Genomic DNA, 18,567 nt, shown 5'->3' on the forward strand with positions numbered 1-18,567 from the left:
AAGTATATGATCTTTACGATTCTTGAAATTTATGTGTAAATTTGAAATTTAATCACAAAAATGTTAAGAGGTTTTCAGCGACCAAATACATTATCAGAAATGGCCTGTACCCAGTGAGCACTCTTTAGCTCATTCTTTTTCTCCATCACACTTACCACTGGCAAAAATTATCCTGTGCATTTATTTAATAATACTTAACATTGCGTGCAAGGCTGTCCTAAGTGCTTTACCTGTATAACCTCTGTGAATCTTCTTACAGGTAAGGAACAAACACACAAGAAGGTTGATTAACTTGCCCAAGGCCACCCATGTGGATTGTCTCCTGCAGTGGCACAGAACCTCAACCAAGGCAGAAACTGCCTTGTCTATTGCTCTTTCCCCAGCGACTTGGAATGGTGCCTAGCACATTACGGGTGTTCAATAAACATCTGTAGATTCAGTTAACAAACACTGGGGACCCACTAGGCCTACACTGGAATACAAAATATAGAACAAAATATTCAAAAATCTGTGCCTAAATGGGAGCTTTGAGTACTAACACTCAGCCCCACACCCAATTAGCCTCCATCTAGGTATTTCATTTGGGTCTATCATTCCTGGGAATTAAAGCCCATTCTATCCATTTTGCAGAGGATCATTGGATAAACGGATGCTCAGGGTGGGTCAATGATTTGCACAAGATCACTGGGCTGGTAGAAGGGAAGGTCGGGATTCCAACCCAGTCCCTGAGGTTCCCAGGACAGAGCTATGAATCAAACGACCAAGACAATCACCCAGTCAGTATTTATTAGGCGCCTACTGCGGACGGTTGGTCTTCACGCAGATCAGGCGAGAAGGGATAGTGATGCGCGGGCCGCTGCGGAGACCCGGAGCCCGCCGCGGAGACCCGGAGCCCGCCGCGGATCACGGGAATTTCGCGCCTATTTTTTGTTGGCTGGGTGTTCTCGCCAGTGATTGGGTCCCGGCAAGGCGTGCCGGTGCGCTCGGCTGCGGCTGCTCCGTCGACCTTTGCAGGACCGGGCGGTGCAGGGCTCACTCGGCTGGCGTCCCGGGGGATGGGCCACCAGGAGTCTCCGCTGGCCCGGGCGCCGGCGGGAGGTGCAGCTTATGTAAAGAGGTTATGTAAAGGGCTCAGCTGGCGCGAACATGTGGAAAGCCACGGGAGCCTAGGAGCCCAGGCTTCCCCAGCGAGCGCCGCGGCAGCAGAAGGAGCCGCTACACGCCGGGCTCGGGCCACCGCCTCCCGCGCTGCTCGGTCCCGGAGGCAGCCCGGGCCCGGAGCGGACCATCCCCAGGCAGGGGCTCCAGGGGGAAAACGGGCCGCCCGGAAGTGGAGGTGCGCGGGCCAGGTAAGGGCGCCGTTCGAGGACTGAAGGCCGGCGCCGAGGCTGGAGTTACTGCCACTGCCTCCGCGCTTGGGAAGGGAAATCGGGTCCTCGGCCAGTCGCACTCCGAGAAGCCGAACTTTTCAGCCAATCCCTTCTACCCGTCGCCCTCGGGGACTTGGGTCGGTCCGCTGGGCTCCGCTAGGGCTTAATTCAATGGACTGTTTACACCCGGGCGAACACAAGGCGGGGCGCGGGGAGGAGCGTCACAGAGGGGGCCAAGCAAAGAAAAATATTTCCGCCGGCCAAATCGCGTCTCTAAGCGGCTTTCAGAAGGCGTGAAGCTTGCTGGCTCTTCTTTTTCCTGTCGCTACATGACAAGCTAACAGAGAGAGCGGAGAGTTTGTGCTTTTCTTTCCGGTTCCCCCTCTGAGCCGCTGCCCAGTGGTTCGGTCTTTCCCGCTTTCCCCTCCCCTCCCCCGTTCAATCAGCGGCGGTGGCTTCCGTCTTAAAGGGGCCGCGGCGGCCGGGGGAGGAGGAGGTGGGACGCCCCGCGGCCTACACTCCTGGCCTCCCCGCCTCGGCCTGGCCGTTTAACCGATTCTTTCGCCCGCAGGTCACAATCCAAGGTCCGGCTCCTCCGCGTCCCAGGGCCGGACGGAGGGATGAGGCAGGGGGGGCCCGGGCAGCGCCGTTGCTGCTCCCCCCGCCGCCCGCAGCCATGGAAACGGGGAAGGACGGCGCCCGCAGAGGTACACAAAGCCCGGAGCGGAAAAGGCGAAGCCCAGTGCCGCGGGCGCCCAGCACGAAGCTGAGGCCGGCGGCGGCGGCCCAGGCCATGGATCCGGTGGCGGCCGAGGCCCCGGGCGAGGCCTTCCTGGCGCGGCGACGGCCTGAGGGCGGTGGCGGGTCCGCGCGGCCGCGTTACAGCCTGTTGGCGGAGATCGGGCGCGGCAGCTACGGCGTGGTTTATGAGGCAGTGGCCGGGCGCAGCGGGGCCCGGGTGGCGGTCAAGAAGATCCGCTGCGACGCCCCCGAGAACGTGGAGCTGGCGCTGGCTGAATTCTGGGCCCTCACCAGCCTCAAGCGGCGCCACCAGAACGTCGTGCAGTTTGAGGAGTGCGTCCTGCAGCGCAATGGGCTAGCCCAGCGCATGAGTCACGGCAACAAGAGCTCGCAGCTTTACCTGCGCCTGGTGGAGACCTCACTGAAAGGTAGGAGCACCGCGAGCCTTTCCACCCACGCAGGGCCTGGACCTCCTGCTCTCCGGACGGCTTGGCCCACACTGTTCCTGGCCTTCCTAGGCCTCAGACCTGGTCCCTGTCACCCTGTGCCCTGACACACCCTCCTTTCCTGGGCCCAGGCATTCGGCCCTCTCTTCTCAGGTCCCAAGATCAGTCCCTGGGCCTAAAGTTGGCTGGTATTTCCATAACAAGAGCTCGTTTAAGTGCTACCCATTAACTTAATAAGTGCTCAATAATTGTAAGCTATGGTTATTAAACGTCTTCTATTTTTAAGATCGGTTGGGGGAGTGGAGGAGGGGTTGGGTTCAGTTAGTAGCAGAACTGCGGAGCCTCCTCACCCCCGAGGGCCTCTCTCTTTCCCTCCCAAAACAAACAAAAAGAAAAAACTTTACTGGACCCACCCACACCCTCTCCCTGTCTCGTTCCAAGTTTCCTGACACCCTCCAGCTCCAACCCCCAAACTCTTGTGGCTTCCTCGTCTGCCTTTTCCTTTGAGGCCCCCAGCCCTTCATCCCAGGCAGCCAAGCAAACTGACGGTTTTCTGGCTTGGTCCTCTGAGGGATGCAGGCTGACAACCCTCACAGGTGGCCTGAGAGCTGTCACATAACAAAGCATCCAGCATCTTTTCCCTCCGTTTTACATTCTTAATCTTTTTCTTAACCTCAGAGGCTGGCTGGGAAGTGGTTTTACTTAAAAGGAAAATGGGGTACATTGAGGCAAGAGGTCTTGCAGTCCTGGAGGAACTAATTATCTTAGTTTCCGGGTTTTAACTGCAGTTAGGGAATGTATTCATCCTAACTACTCAGTACTCACAAGCCTTTTTCATATTACCAGTAGCTAAGTGTCTGCTCGCAGAGGAGAGGGGCGGTAGAAAGTTTGAGGAGACTTTCTGAGGCAGGAGGATCCAGGGGAAGAAAGTTTACTAATCCGAGTCCCAGCTGTGGTCTCAGTGCCGAAGTAATTTTTAGGTAATAACTTCAAAACTAAATTCTATCCTTTTTCTATAAATAAACTAAGGCTTAGAAGTGAACAAATAACTTGATCAGGGTTAATCCGCTTGAAAGGGAAGTTAGACTGTACTCCTGGTTTCCTTACATTTCTCAGAGCTTAAGTGACGGGGATCCCAGATCTGCCTTGATTCAAGGCCTGGATCCTTTCAAAGGTGTAATGCTGTTCTCCGTACCCTGAGGATGAACTTTTTAAGAGTGGGTAGGATTTGGGGTGAGTTTGGAGGGGGTGGTTTCCCAAAATCTTGTTACTTTTGCACAACTTAAAGATCCCCCAAGTCTTTCCCAAGAGAACGCTTTGTCCCATTGCAAGTCAGTTGTTTGACAGTGGAGTTGGAAACATGAATCAGTATCACCTAGAGTCCTTTAATTAGATGTCTAACTTTATAAAGTCCATCCGTGCCCCATCCATTCTGAGAAGCCTACCCTCTCCCCAGGGTGAGTGTTTTTGTTTTGAAAAGACTTCCAGCAGGGCACAATGGCTCACGACTGTAATCCCAGCACTTTGGGAGGCTGAGGTGGGAGGATGGCTTGAGCCCAGGAGTTTGGGAACAGCCTGGGCAACAAAGTGAGACCCTGGTCTCCACAAAAAATAGAAAAAAAATAGCCGGACCTGATGGCACAGGCTTATAGTCCCAGCTACTTGAGAGGCAGAGGCAGGAGGATCAGTTGAGCCTGGGAGGTTGAGGCTACAATGAGCCATTATCATGCAATGGCACTATAACCTGGGTGACTGAGCAAGACCCTGTCTCAAAAAAAAAAAAAAAAAAAGGACTCCCTAGGGGATTCGTTTATCTTACCTATATTCTAGGAGCGCATCACTTATTTTGAAGTCTTTCTATTCTCAGACTTCTCTTAGTCTTCTCCTTTACTGCCAGTGAATGGTCTGGACTTCCTACTACAAGATTGCCTTGGGATGTGGGAATTTGCCTTGCCAAATGTTTATTCCTTGTGTCCTCAGTTCATTGACGCCGGTCTCGAACCTTCAACCTCAGCTTGAAGCTCTTGCTTACTCTCTCAACATATAAATACTATGTGGACTTTCCTCACCTGAAGAATTTGTCAAAATTCCAAAGTGACCCCATGGCAGCATAGCATAGTGGTTAGTACCATGGACTTTGGGGTTAGACCCTCTGGCTCATCCCAGGACTGACTGCACAAAACATGGAGCAAATTGTTTGAACCCTGTGAGGAGCATTCCTTCATTGTAAGATAGTGGGTATGTACCTATGACATTAGGTACATAGGGTCACTGTGCAAACTGTTAATGTCAGCAAGTGCTCCACATAGGGAGGAATTCACTGCCTTATATAACTTCACACCATGTTCTGTACTCTTCTACCCTCACCCCCTTCAAGATTCACATTGTTCTTGCTCAAGTTTCCCAAACTTGTTTCATCATAGAACACACCTTGTTTTCTGTGTTGTCAGGCACACCAAGTTGACAGAAACACTGGTGTTTTCATCCTCCCTTTGTGAACTAAAACTGGGACCTAGAAAAATGAAATCTTTTGCTTTAGGCCGTACACTGGATTGGATTTGTCTCTTTCAGTTGTTTGGAGTCTTTAAAATATTTGAACCTCTACGGTGTTCAGGGCTCAGAGACAGAGCAGTGAAGAAAATATGTGTTGTTTCTGCTTATGAAAATGACATTCAAGCTGACTTGCAATGTGTTGATTTTTCAAGTAGTAAATAGGTAATCATTTTTGCTTCTTAAAATAGGGAACAGAGACCAAAATTACTCCAAGTTAAACTTTGCTTATTCTGGATTCCAGAATTTAGGGGTCTTGATCTGTCCTGGGGCCTTGGGTTTACAGCATGCAAATACCACCCGGTAATGTTAAAGCTGGAAGGAATCCTAGAGATAACCTGGTTCAGCTCTCTCATTAAATAGAAAAGTCCTTTACAGTCACCCTTGGCCCTGCCTCCTAAAACTCAGAATGATTTTGAACAGGCCAAAAAGTGTGAATCTGCCTTGAAGTCTTAACTAAACCTAATGCTGAGTCCCTACTGTGGTATTTGAAGGGAAAGAAAAAAAGCAAAGCAAAACACACCACCCCTTGCCCCAATGGAACTTACATTTGAAAAGTTTGAGAACTGGAAGAAGATTTAAATGCTATTCAAGATCACTGGAGGAAATGACCAGTCAACTCATAAGCAAGGGCTTTGCACAAGAATTAAGAGGAAAGAGAATCAGGAGTTAGGGAGAAGGTGGGCTTGAAAGTAGGGTGACTAGGACTGTGGATAGGCGAAGAGACAAAGGGAGTCCGTTTCACTATTTGGCCAGTAAAATAATCCAGTATCGAAAAGAGAAATGTCTTGAAATGCTGTTCTTGGTCTTACCCCATTTTGTTTGATAGCCTTAAATGCATTGTCTCCTTCCATTCTGTGCACAGACCAAACACGTCCTGCCCAGAAGCACTAAGACAGCAGAATCTTGGGAGGAATAGAAAGAGGTCTTAGATGTGTGACCTGGCTGCCTGTTTCATAAGGAAGGAAACTGAAGCCCAGAAAAGGGACAAAACTTTTATCCACAATGAGTTAGTGATGGCACTCAAACCAGCCTCCCAGGCTTTTTAAAACCACATTTACAATCCTGTAAATTATTTGGTTGAAAGGTTGGTGCCTATGTTTTTAACTTTGAAATACTTCTCACATAAAGAGGGGGGGGGTGAAGGCATCAACAGTTTGCTTTTATCCCCTTGTTTTCCATTGCGAGAATGCCTGTCCTGAATGTGCCTAAAACAAAGTTCAAGATTACTGCCACTTAGACAGCAGGCAAGCCTGAGTCATTGTCAGTCAGAAATTCTGTTGCTTTGTCTAAGGCACACACTGATTCTTCTGACAAATAGCAAGTGAGGACACACTCACAGACACTAATCCAGGACAAACTCTCAAGACTCATATAACAGAATAGTTAGAAGTTTGGGAGAGCCGGGAGCCTAGCTTACACTCAACTTGATAAGACACTAATTGTTCTTTACCAATTGTTTGATGTCGATGCCTTTAGGTGGCTGGGAACCGAGGCCTTGGAAAGTAATCTTGCCTGCACACCAAGTGGCTTTGAGCCAGGCTACTATAAGAGGCCATGCAGAGTTTTTCTCCACGAGGCATGCAGAGGACTCATGCCCACATGAACATAATGCAGGGTCACAAGTGGTAGCATCTTAGAAAACAGTACAGTTGTCTGGGAGTTTAGTTAGGGGCATTGGGGAAGCAGGGGAAGGAAGAAGCTGAGGGAGGAACTATAATAGTATAGGATAGACCAGGGTCTTAGCAATAGATGGGTTGTCAGCCTGCAAACTTCCCCAACTTGTCGAGTGCCTAGGGAACCTTCAGAGCAGAGCAAGGCCGTTCCCTCCCCAGCCCTTAGAAAAGCAACTCTGAATCCTTTTCTGTGGCTTGGGTCTCAGAGTTTAGAGAGCCGCCAGGTCAAGAGGCAGAGAGCTGGCTGGCATTGGGGAAATATAAGTTAACACAATACAATAAAATGCTAGACTCAGAGTCAGAAGGTTTTAATCCCAGTTTCACCCTGTAAATAAGAGCTGAAACTTGCAGGTTGCTATGTATCAGGTGAAGTCAGTACCGTGATTATCTTCATTTTATAGGTGAGGCAACTGAGGTACCAAGGTTAGTGAAATTGCCCAATGTAAAACAGCTAAGCAAGTAACCAAGTCAGGATTCAAGGCCAGACATTCAAACTTGAGTATGCTTTCTTAACTGCTGTGGGGTACTGCTGGGACAGGTAGCTTAAGTTCTAGGTTCTTCTGTTTTTCTTGGTTGTAAAATGGGCATAATCATATTTTACTCAAACTAATGGCTCAGGCCATGTGCGGTGGCTCGCGCCTGTAATCCCAACACTTTGGGAGGCCGAGGTGGGCGGATCACCTCAGGTCAGGAGGTGGAGACCAGCCTGGCCAAAGTGATGAAACCCTGTCTCTACTAAAAATACAAAAAATTAGCTGGGTGTGGTGGCGGGCGCCTGTAGTCCCAGCTACTCAAGAGGCTGAAGCAGGAGAATCACTTGAACCAGGGAGGCAGAGGCTGCAGTGAGCTGAGATCGCATCAATGCACTCCAGCCTGGGCGACAGAGCAAGACTGTCTCCAAAAAAAAAGAAAGAAACTAATGGCTCCTCTTTGTTTTTAGTTGTATATTGATCAGTGCTTGTGGCACTGCTGATTTCTCTTGGTTCCTTCTGTGTGTCTCAGCTGCCAGGGACCCCACCTGCTCTCTGCTCTACTCTTGAATGACTTGGGGCAACCACACAGACTTCTTGCTCCTGACCGACTACTTTTTATGTGCCTTGGGGATTTTAGGTACCAGCCCCAGGAGATAGAAGCAGCCCTTCCTTAATTGAGAGCTTTGGTTAATTGGGGTTGCGTTGGGTAAGGCTTTTTATAGTGTAAACTCTCGAGGGGTGATTCCTAAGTAGAACTTGTAGTCTGCTCATTTTCACCTCAAATGTGGCCTTTGCTGGTATCTGTAGGGCTAGGAACCCTCCTTAGTGACTTCTAAATTCTGGATCCTGACCTAGTTGTCTTTAACTTGCATATTCTGCATACCCTACTACTACTTTCTATGTTCTTTCTCTTTTTACACCTCTCCAGCTCATGACTTTTATCTTGATTTATTTCACCCTCTTAGCGACCACCTAGGTGTGCATGTGGTATACTGTGGGGAACCCAGAGACTTGATTTCATTCCACCGTGAGTGCCCAGTCTAACGGAAGAGATGGTTACAGTACAATAGATGTTACCTCACTGCAGCCTGTAAGAGGTGCTCTGGGTGAATCAGCTGCCAGGAATGTGGACTAAATCTAGGGAAAGGAAGGATGGGTTGTAAAAGGGTAAATCAGAAACAAGCCTGGCAAGAGCTGAGGCTTAGGTGTGTGGCAAGGCCCATGCATATGGAGAGAGATACTTGAGCCCGGACTGCCATGGATTAGGGGTACCCCAACTCTCTGCCTGGCTGGTGGATTCTACATTTTAACAAACCCCTGTAATGTTCCAAGTAGTAATAGCTAGCATTTCGTAGTATTTTCATATTCCTTTTCTCATTTAATCATCGCCACTGTAAAGTTGGTGTTTATATAACTTGTTCTTACAGACAAGAACATCAATGTCCATCAAGGTCAAGTTGCTTGTCCAGCACAACACTAGAGAAAGGTCAGGGCCTAGGTTTACATCCAGATGCTCTTTCCAGTGTCCATGTTCTTGACAGGCTGCCTTGTGACTGTATTGGACAGCTGCCAGTGGTGTCCAGAGACATTAGCATAATTCACACCCAGTAGCAGTCTGCTCTGGTGTCCAGGCACCATTCAAGGTGCTTTGTATGTCACAGTTAAGCCTTAGAGCAGTCCAGTGCTGTAGGTGTTTCTTCTCAATTTATAAAAAACTAAACAGGTTCTTAGTGTCCTAAGAAATTTGCCCAGGATCATATAGCTATGTAATTGGGGGATTGGGGGCAGGTAGTAGAGGGAATGTTGACTCCAGGCCTGGCTGGCTTTACAGCCCCTGTCCGGCCGGTGGGTTTACTCTTGTCCTCTTTTGGACACTGTGTTTTGCCCTGGCAGCCAACAGAACAAGTCTGTTAATCTTAGGAAGTACTTTGGACACACCCTGTGGTGTTGCTATGGTACCCAGCCTCTTTATAATGACATAACAGCACAAAATCATTGAGAATGGGACCAATTCTTGGTCCGCATTTTCATATTTCTTTGGGAAGATGTGCCAGGATGGGTCCGTGTCTTTAGCTTCTTAGGACAGATCTTTGGCTGCGCCAGCTCTTTAACTAAAATATTTTAATGTACAACTCCTAATTAAACAGGGATGGCTATAGTCATAATTTATTCAAACTTCATTTTTCGGGGTTCCCTCATCCTTTTTCTTAAGACATAACTTTATAATTTTAATATTCTGCCCTTTTCCCCCCTTCACATTAAAACTTGCTTATTGCATGCTATGTGACTTTCTCTTTTGGCTTTTTAAGTAAACTTTTGTTGAAGTATAATATGGTCCTTTAAAACTTTCAGCCAATTGGTATTACCATAGTTAACTGTTACTAATTCTCATTCTTGGACAGTAGTTTTCCAATCCTCCACTTTGACTTACTCTGTATGGAATACCAGTTCTGAGTGTCTCTGGTGTTTGGTGTGTGTTTTTTTGTTGGGTGGGGAGGCTTGTTTGTTTTGTGTCTTTTTGACACTTTTGGAATGAATTCCTCAAGTGGGATTTTTCTTTCAAATGGATCGAGCATTTTTAAGACTTCCTATATGTATTGCTGAATTGCTGAAGTGCACGTAAGTCAAAGTCCTAATTAGTCCTCTGCTGAAAGACAGATCTGCATGTTGTGTGGTTGGACCATCACGAGGGCCTGGATGAACATTAAACTCTTGGGGGCACGCATCAGAGTCTGCTGTGGGAACTAGCACATCCAGGTGTGCGATTTTGCTGCAGGCACTAAGGCAGTCACAGTGCTTCTGCTGAGAATCTAGGCTATGGAAACTCAAGGTCCTGCCCTCAACTAGGCAAGTTACTTAGTCTTTTGCTCCCGAGTCTCCTCACCTGTGAGAGGAAATGTAATTATTATCTGAATAGATAGCAGTTTCGAGTAACCAGAGAGGAATGGCAGAGCACTCTCTGAATTCTTCCTTTCCATCTTATGTGACAAGTTATTAAATCTTATTTATCCTAAACTTCTAAGACCTTTCACATCCTCTTCTCACCTCCTCCCTTGCCAGCCCTCACTTCACCAGGTTTCAGAGCCTCTTGATAAGTCAGTCGGCCACTAGGCTGTCTCCTGTTGCCAACCCCTCATGCCTCCATAAGGAACTTGTTTCATTGTCCAAGATATGCTCTTTCACACTTTAACGTCTCTGAAATCAGCGGTTGACTTAGTCAATGTTGTGCCCATAGCGTTGTCAGCAGCCTATATGGCTTACTTAAATGGTATGTCTTAAAATTGGTGACTTGTAGATTCTGTAAGCGACATATCTCTAAAATACGTCAGTGGCCAGGCGCGGTGGCTCATGCCTATGATTACCCAGTACTTAAGGAGGCTGAGGTGGAAGGATTGCCTGAGCCCAGAAGTTCAAGACCAGCCTGGGCAACATAAGGAGACCCTGTCTCTACTAAAAATAGAAAAAAATAGCCGGGCATGGTGGTGCATGGTTGTAGTCCCCACTACTCTATTCGAGAGGCTGAGGCGGGAGGCTCCCTTGAGCCCAGAAGGTAGAGGCAGCAGTGAGCTGTGATTGGCTGCGCTCTGGCCTGGGCAACAGAGCTAGACCGTTTCAAAATAAGTAAATAAATAAAATGTATTAAGAACTTTCAGTCACTTCCCATTTCTTGGAGTCTAAATCCACCTTAGAATATATCCAGCCTCATTCTGGCACATCTACAGAAACTCTTCTGTGATTACCCAGACTACTCGTGTCCCTGGCGCACACCCACGTGCTCCTGTGCCCACTCCCCTCATCCTGGGAGACGCAGCTGCAGGGCTTCTCGCAGTTATTCTCAGCCTGCCTTCCTCTCATCCCAGCTTCTCTCCCAACTCTTCTGGCAGATCCGGGCCCGCTTCCTAGTTCTCACAGCTGTAGTCGTTCTGCTTCTAATGACCAGAAGCCTATGTAAGGGCAGGGATGCCCGTCATCTCACCGCACCTCTGTCTCAAGAGCAATGTGTGCTCGGAAATTGTTTAAGTAGCGTTGACTAAAACCTGGAAATCTAACTTCTGGAGAAGGCTTAAGGATAGGCTTGTAAAAATCTAGAGCATTTTGTATTTCTTTACAGGAAGTGCCTGTCTTTCCAAAGCTCCTACTGGCTTGTCCTTATGCTGAGCCTGCCGGCCTCACGTTTTTCAGCGAAGCAAGCCATGTTTTTATTGGGAACTTAAGCACTACTGATCAATTTCCATGACTAATGAGATGCAAGACACCTGCTTGGTTTTGTTCTTGGGTTTACTTTAAGCATCTTCTCTCCCTGTGGACTGTGGCATAGGATATGTTTTGAAATACATAATTTATATTATGGTCACCTGACTGTCAGACTTGAGGGAAAGGTAGTAAAACTGTCCCCAAAGGCAGGCCTGCCTCTCTTGGAAGAACACTTTTTAGCCCTCTGTGAGCTGGGAGACAGCATGGTCTGGGGGGGAGGACTTGCTGTGGGGGTTCTCTCCTATCCCCCCCAGTTACTCATGGTAGGGCCCTCGGGCAGACTCTGAAGCCTTTCTCAGCCTTAGTTGCCCCACCTGTAAAACGGTGCCTGGTAAGATGAGATAGCTCACATAATAAACTTTTAAAATAGTACCTGGAACCCAGTAGGCTTTCACAGGCTAACTTACCTCAAATCCTTACTATCTCCAAATAACCTGCCTGTTTTCTCCCTCTCTGGGAAGGAAGCTAAATTTGTAACTCTTATTAATCTTATACAACTGTCAGATTATACCAGACAAGGGAATTATAAAACTTAAGTAAATTTTATTTGTTCCTCTCAGCTCAAAAAACCGAATTTCACGTGGGGATTTTAGTGGTTGCTGCGTATATCTATTCCAATTATATATCCTGAAACTGGGGAAATACCCGCAGTTGTGGGTGGGTCGGGAGCCCACTGTGAGATGGGCCTGAGCTGAAACTCCATGGATCACCTGCCCTCCATCAGTCCTGTTCTGACTGGGGGACCACAGTGACACTTTGGTTCTTTGGGAATTAGTGTCTTTTTGGAACTTGTGTTCAGTAATCCCCTAAAGTTTGATTACTTTCCCTTCCTCAGTGCACAGGCACCTTGGAAATGACTGCAGGTCTCCCTGGGGAGGCCGGAAGACTGAGTAAGAAATCTAGTCCCCTGACCTCAAAACATCTGCAGAATGTGCCAGCATTTCTCAGGGTTAAGTAGAAGAGTTAAGCCATAGATTGCTAACCAGAATATCTGGTATAATTTAATAAAAACTAAAATAAAAATACGAAACTAGGGCCTTGGCTGGTCAGAAGAGGGAAGTTACTGGGAAATCAAGTGAGTATAAGATAGATTGGCGTTGCAGCTAGCCTTAAGGTGCACATTTCAATTGTACCTGCAGAGATTGTGGGGGCAGCAGGCCTAGGGAGAGGGATCACTTCAAATAGGAATAGCCTGGTCTGCCTAGAACATGGGTTTCAGCTGTTACAGCCTAAGAAGTGTGATGTCTTAGATGGAATAATACACTTTCATTCTAAGATCTAAATTTCATCTTTTGCCTAATGTGTAAAAACTTACTCTTATGGCCTACAGCACTGGGATTATTGAAATCGGTGACTTCCAAGGATTTGGTTGGGGTTGAGTGGGAATGATGATGTTAGTGATGGTCAGTGGTTCATTTCCCCAAAAGGATCTTACATTCTGCCAAATGTAGTTCACATCTGACTTAATTCACAGTACTCATGTGGTATCGTTTCATTCTCTCGTTTGATAGATGTGAAGACTGAGGTACCAAAGAGACTGAGGCTCAGAGAGGTTCAGGGACTTGCCCAGGGTTCTAGCCATCTTTTCATCACACCTCAGTCTCCCTGTGTTTTCCTTGAAACAAAGAATCCACCCAGTGAGGCAGTGGTCAGAGTTGGGGTCTAAACCCAAACTCTTTGTTTCCTGGTCTGTGTTTTTCCTGTTACTTCACCAAGTGCCTCCGAGTGCCTGGCATCATCCATGTCCCCTCCTTCCATCTGGTCGTGAGGTAGCTGAGACCCCGTTAGACAGTCTGCTTGGAGTAAAGGACTAGAATTCTGACATGTTTGTTTTCTCCCGGGAGTTCGTGTGTGAAAGCACACGCTGCAGCTTCTCATGAAATAAGTCCAGGGGCCTTTCCTGCACAAAGAAGTACTTTTGAGGCCAGGTGCTATTGAGAAGCTGGGACTATTGAGGCCACTGCACCCGGCCTCAAAAGTACTTCTTTTGGAAGTACATTGGGAAGCCAAGGCGGGAGGACCACTTGAGCACAGGAGTTGGAGGCCACCGTGAGCTATGGTCACACCTCTGCACTCCAGCCTGGGTGACAGAGTGAGACCTTGACTCGTAAAAATAATAACACTTTTGTATCTGGGACAAATAGCTGCACTCCCAGTTTTCCATTCTGTCATACCCACTGTTACTGGGTGTGATTCTGAGAATACTTCTTCCTGTCCAGAATTTTCCTCTCAACAAACAGCCCCTCCTGTAGCATCTCCTGAGTCTAGCTCCTTCCTCAGAGCAGCTCCTCAGTCCAAAGGTCCAGTCTCCCCCAACCACTCACAAACTTTGGGTTCTTTTTTTACCGTTTTTTCTTTCCCTGGATTCTCATAACCTGGACTTAGATTATAGTCTGTTCTGCAGACTTGTTTTCTTTTTCCTTAGGTTGCCATAGTTACTAACTTTGTATATAAAATAACCATCATTCCTCTTCCTTCATTCCCCCACCAGAAGTTTCAGTGTTTTCTGATGTGGCCTTTGCAAAAGGAATTGGATGGCTTTTTAATCTTTTCCTTTCTGGTTCTACCTGTAGTACACATTTCTTGCTCTCCTTTTTGTGGGTCTTTAGCATCTGGATTGACTTGGGCTTCAGACTGATGCTTCATTGTGCAGTATTTTTACATAGAGGGCCTCTGCCCATGACCTAGATAGAGGATTATGAGAGGGGAAATAACTGATTTGAAAAGAACAAAAAACATCTGCCCTAAACTGGTTCTACCTGTATTACTTTGATTGTGAGTAATATAAGCAAATAAATTATATAATTACAAGGGAAGTGAGTGATCAAAAACCTAAAGCTTTTGTTTTGTATGTCACATCATCTTGGCTGAACCCAGAACTCTCAGACCGTTGGCTTTAGTAGACTGTGTGCCTTGGTAATTTCAGGGCTGTTTGGGTTAGCAGAGTCTCACCCAGATCACTGGTTTTCTTTATAATAGAGTAAATGACTAGTAAAAGGAACCCTCTGCCAGAAGCTGCCTGAGGAAGTGCAGTCATTTTTGGTAGGATGCATACTCCATACTGGGGCCAGAGAGAGGACTTCTCTTCAGGGCCTGGCTCAGTTACAAATGGCCTCGTGATCACCCAGAACAAGCCAGCACATTTGCAGGCCCAGCCTCTCCTCATCAGTGAGATAAAACATCTGCCTTCTTACACTTAGCTTTGGGAGCATCCACATAAAGATTCACTGGACTGTCAGTTGCTTTATAAAGAACATTGAGATTTGCTTGGAGAGGTTGGTCACCAGCTTTCCTAGAGTTTCAAGCCCACACAGTTTAAATCTGTCTTGTACATCGACTTTAGACTCCACTGTTCCCACCAGACTTCCAATTTACACCTTTCTGGTCTTTTTGTCCCTGTGTTCCATCATCCATTCCATCTTTCAGCCTAGAATTACCTTCCTGCTCCCCCACTGATCTACTGCCTGCCTTTTACAGGGTGAGTTCAGTCCTGCCCCCTCTGACACCTTCAGATCTGGCAACTCCTGCCCCCCCCCCCCCCACTGTTTATATGAGTTGACCCTGATGGAGATGTACATTCAGATCTGGTGGCTCCTGCCCCCGCTTCACTGTTTGTAGGAGTTGAGCCTGATGGAGATGTACAGCTTTTGATGGTTGCTGCTGTGGATACCTGTCATCTCCTTGAAACTAAGCCTCATAGAGGTGGAGGCATGTTATGTACCTAACTTGTGCTAGGCATATGGTGGGCTTGCAGAAAATATTGATGGATCGGAGTGTGCCTCTGAAATAAACCAAGGAAATTGTAGGAGTGTGCCTCTGAAATAAAGGAAATTATAGTGCCATTCTAGGTGCATTAACAAGAATCCTTCTACAAGTCAGGAAAAAAGAGAGGGAAGGTCATTTGCTCAGCTTGTAGTAACAATGATATTAGAAGCAACAGACCCGTGACAGCCTTCTTGCATGCTTTCCCTTGTCCCATCTGCCCAGCAGCCTTGGGAGGTGTGGGTGGTATGGCACTCCCTGTTTGGAGACAGTATAATGAAACAAAAAGGCTTCGCAGTCAACCAGACGGCAGTAAACCCGAGTTTCCACCTGGGCCTCATTCCAAACCCAGGTACCTGACACCAGTCCCTGGTGCCTGTGTCATACCTTAGAAAGGCACTCAGTGCCAGTTGTGCAGGTCCCCTTGGAGCAGCTGTTTGTCACCAATGTCACTCTTGAATACACTGCATCCTTTAGTTAAAAAGAAGTGTGACTGTGTCCATCTCACTCAAGCTCCTTCCTCTCTTCTTTGATTTAGGAGAAAGGATCCTGGGTTATGCTGAGGAGCCCTGCTATCTCTGGTTTGTCATGGAGTTCTGTGAAGGTGGAGACCTGAATCAGTATGTCCTGTCCCGGAGGCCAGACCCAGCCACCAACAAAAGTTTCATGCTACAGCTCACGAGCGCCATTGCCTTCCTGCACAAAAACCATATTGTGCACAGGGACCTGAAGCCAGACAACATCCTCATCACAGAGCGGTCTGGCACCCCCATCCTCAAAGTGGCCGACTTTGGACTAAGCAAGGTCTGTGCTGGGCTGGCACCCCGAGGCAAAGAGGGCAATCAAGACAACAAAAATGTGAATGTGAATAAGTACTGGCTGTCCTCAGCCTGCGGTTCGGACTTCTACATGGCTCCTGAAGTCTGGGAGGGACACTACACAGCCAAGGCGGACATCTTTGCCCTGGGCATTATCATCTGGGCAATGATAGAAAGAATCACTTTTATTGACTCTGAGACCAAGAAGGAGCTCCTGGGGACCTACATTAAACAGGGGACTGAGATCGTCCCTGTTGGTGAGGCGCTGCTAGAAAACCCAAAGATGGAGTTGCACATCCCCCAAAAACGCAGGACTTCCATGTCTGAGGGGATCAAGCAGCTCTTGAAAGATATGTTAGCTGCTAACCCACAGGACCGGCCTGATGCCTTTGAACTTGAAACCAGAATGGACCAGGTCACATGTGCTGCTTAAAATTCAGGGCTAAGCATTTTGGGTGATTTTAAACTAGGTGAGTGCTCTCTGTTGTTGTTTTTTGTTTTTTGTTTTGAGACAGGGTCTCACTCTGTTGGTCAGGCTGGGATGCAGCGGGTGCAGTGGCAGGATCTCAGCTCACTGCAACCTCCACCTCCCGAGTTCAAGTGATTCTTGTGCCTCAGCCACCTGGGTAGCTGGGATTACAGGCACCCGCCATCATGCCCGGCTAATTTTTGTATTTTTAGTAGAGACGGAGTTTCACCATGTTGGCTAGGCTGGTCTCAAACTTCTGACCTCAAGCGATCTGCTGGTCTCAGCCTCCCAAAGTGCTGGGATTACAGGTGTGAGCCAACATGCCCAGCCTCCCTTTTTTTTCTGTATGCCCACTTCTTGGACTGGGTTCTTCATTCTGGACCCTGGCATGGGCCCTGTGAACTGCTGGGGGAATACAAAGGTGAAGAAAACAAAGTGCTTCTTTTCAAAGATCCCCCCCATATCTTGATGGCAGAAATGTGCAATTATCTGAGTACACGTTGGAAAGTCTAGAGAAGTCTTCTCAGAGGAGGTTGCGTTTAAGCTGAGTCTCCCTTTTTTTAGAAACGCTCTTTCTCATCATTATAAATGCTCACTGTAGAAAATGTGCATAAGAGGTAGACAGGTTTTCAGAGAATAAACACTATCTCTGATTGTATCCCACCTACTCACACATCCAGTTCCACATAGTTTAGATCTTGCCCTAGTTGGTCGAGGTCTTTTTCTTTTTACTCATTACTAATCTGAGCATTCCTCCATGTCATACTTTAGAAGTATGGCTTTTCAGGGACTGTATGACATTCCCATTATATGTACCATAATTTAACCATTCTCCTACTTTAGAAAACAGATTTTTTCCATTTTAGATACTATAAAGAATGTATTAGTGAATATTTATGTAGAAGTCTTTGCTTATTTAAAATTTTATTCCGAGGTGGGCGGATCACGAGGTCAGGAGATCAAGACCATCCTGGCTAACACAGTGAAACCCCATCTTTACTAAAAATACAAAAAATTAGCCAGGCGTGGTGGCGGGCACTTGTAGTCCCAGCTACTCGGGAGGCTGAGGCAGGAGAATGGTGTGAACCCGGGAGGCGGAGCTTGCAGTGAGCTGAGATCGTGCCACTGCACTCCAGCCTGGGCGACAGAGCGAGACTCCGTCTCAAAAAAAAATAAAAAAAAAATTTATTGTGAGTTTTCCTTTGTGAAGTACAGTCATGCTCCGCATGAACAACGTTTTGGTCAAAAAGGAATGGCCTGTATGACGGTGGTCCCATTAGATTATAATGGAACTGAAAAATTCCTATTACCTAGTGATGTAGCTGTTGTAATGTTATAGTGCATATTAGGGTGCATGTGTTACCTTTTCTGTGTTTAGAGACATAAAAACTTACCATTGTGTTACAACTGCCTATAGTATTCAGTACAGTAACATGCTGTACAGAATTGTAGTCCAGGAATGATAGGCCATACATGTCATCTAGGTGTGTAGTAGGCTACACCATCTAGGTTTATGTAAGTACACTCTTGACATTACACAACAATCGCCTAATGACTCATTTCTCAGAAATCGTTAAGCAGCCCATTGTTAAGCGACCCATGACTGTATGTGCTAGGCTCTGGCGTGACATGATAAGCCAAATCAGAGACTTTCTCCATCTTCATGAATTCTGCATCTTAATTAGGGAGAGAAACTCCAAGTTGAACTTGGTTTCATGTGTAGTATTTTCAATGAAGGTATTTTTGTAATGAGTCACTAGGTCTAATTCTTCAAATCATAATTGTTTTATAGCTGTTTAAGGAGAAGAGGTATTCAGGGAAATTGACCTTTCGGGTGTTGATGCACAGAGTCAAGAGGAGGGAATTGGGGGTGAGGGAGCATCCCAGATAGACAGACCAACCTCTGTGAAGGACCTGAAACCAGGGGGAGCCTGGCACATTTGAGAGACTAGACCAATTTGGGTTAATGAGGAAGTAGGCGTGTGGAAATTAGAGAGGACAGGGAACA

At 47.1% G+C, this 18,567-nt stretch overlaps 1 protein-coding gene across 2 annotated transcripts; it reads left to right on the forward strand.

Annotated features, from left to right (window-relative positions):
• The first annotated feature begins 775 nt into the window (after positions 1–775).
• STK35 (serine/threonine kinase 35) lies at positions 776–16,556 on the forward strand. Of its 2 annotated transcripts, none has more exons than XM_004061694.5 (3): positions 776–1,349; positions 1,942–2,539; positions 15,811–16,556. In XM_004061694.5, the coding sequence occupies exons 1-3, from the start codon at positions 1,056–1,058 to the stop codon at positions 16,521–16,523; spliced, it is 1,605 nt and encodes a 534-aa protein (XP_004061742.1). In that variant the 5' UTR covers positions 776–1,055; the 3' UTR covers positions 16,524–16,556. The 2 variants fall into 2 exon arrangements, with proteins under 2 accessions (XP_004061742.1, XP_018873000.1); XM_019017455.4 differs by lacking the exon at positions 776–1,349 and adding an exon at positions 1,365–1,726.
• The last annotated feature ends 2,011 nt before the right edge of the window (positions 16,557–18,567 follow it).

This window comes from Gorilla gorilla, chromosome 21 (assembly GCF_029281585.2).
Source record: "Gorilla gorilla gorilla isolate KB3781 chromosome 21, NHGRI_mGorGor1-v2.1_pri, whole genome shotgun sequence".
Lineage (NCBI taxonomy): Eukaryota > Metazoa > Chordata > Mammalia > Primates > Hominidae > Gorilla > Gorilla gorilla.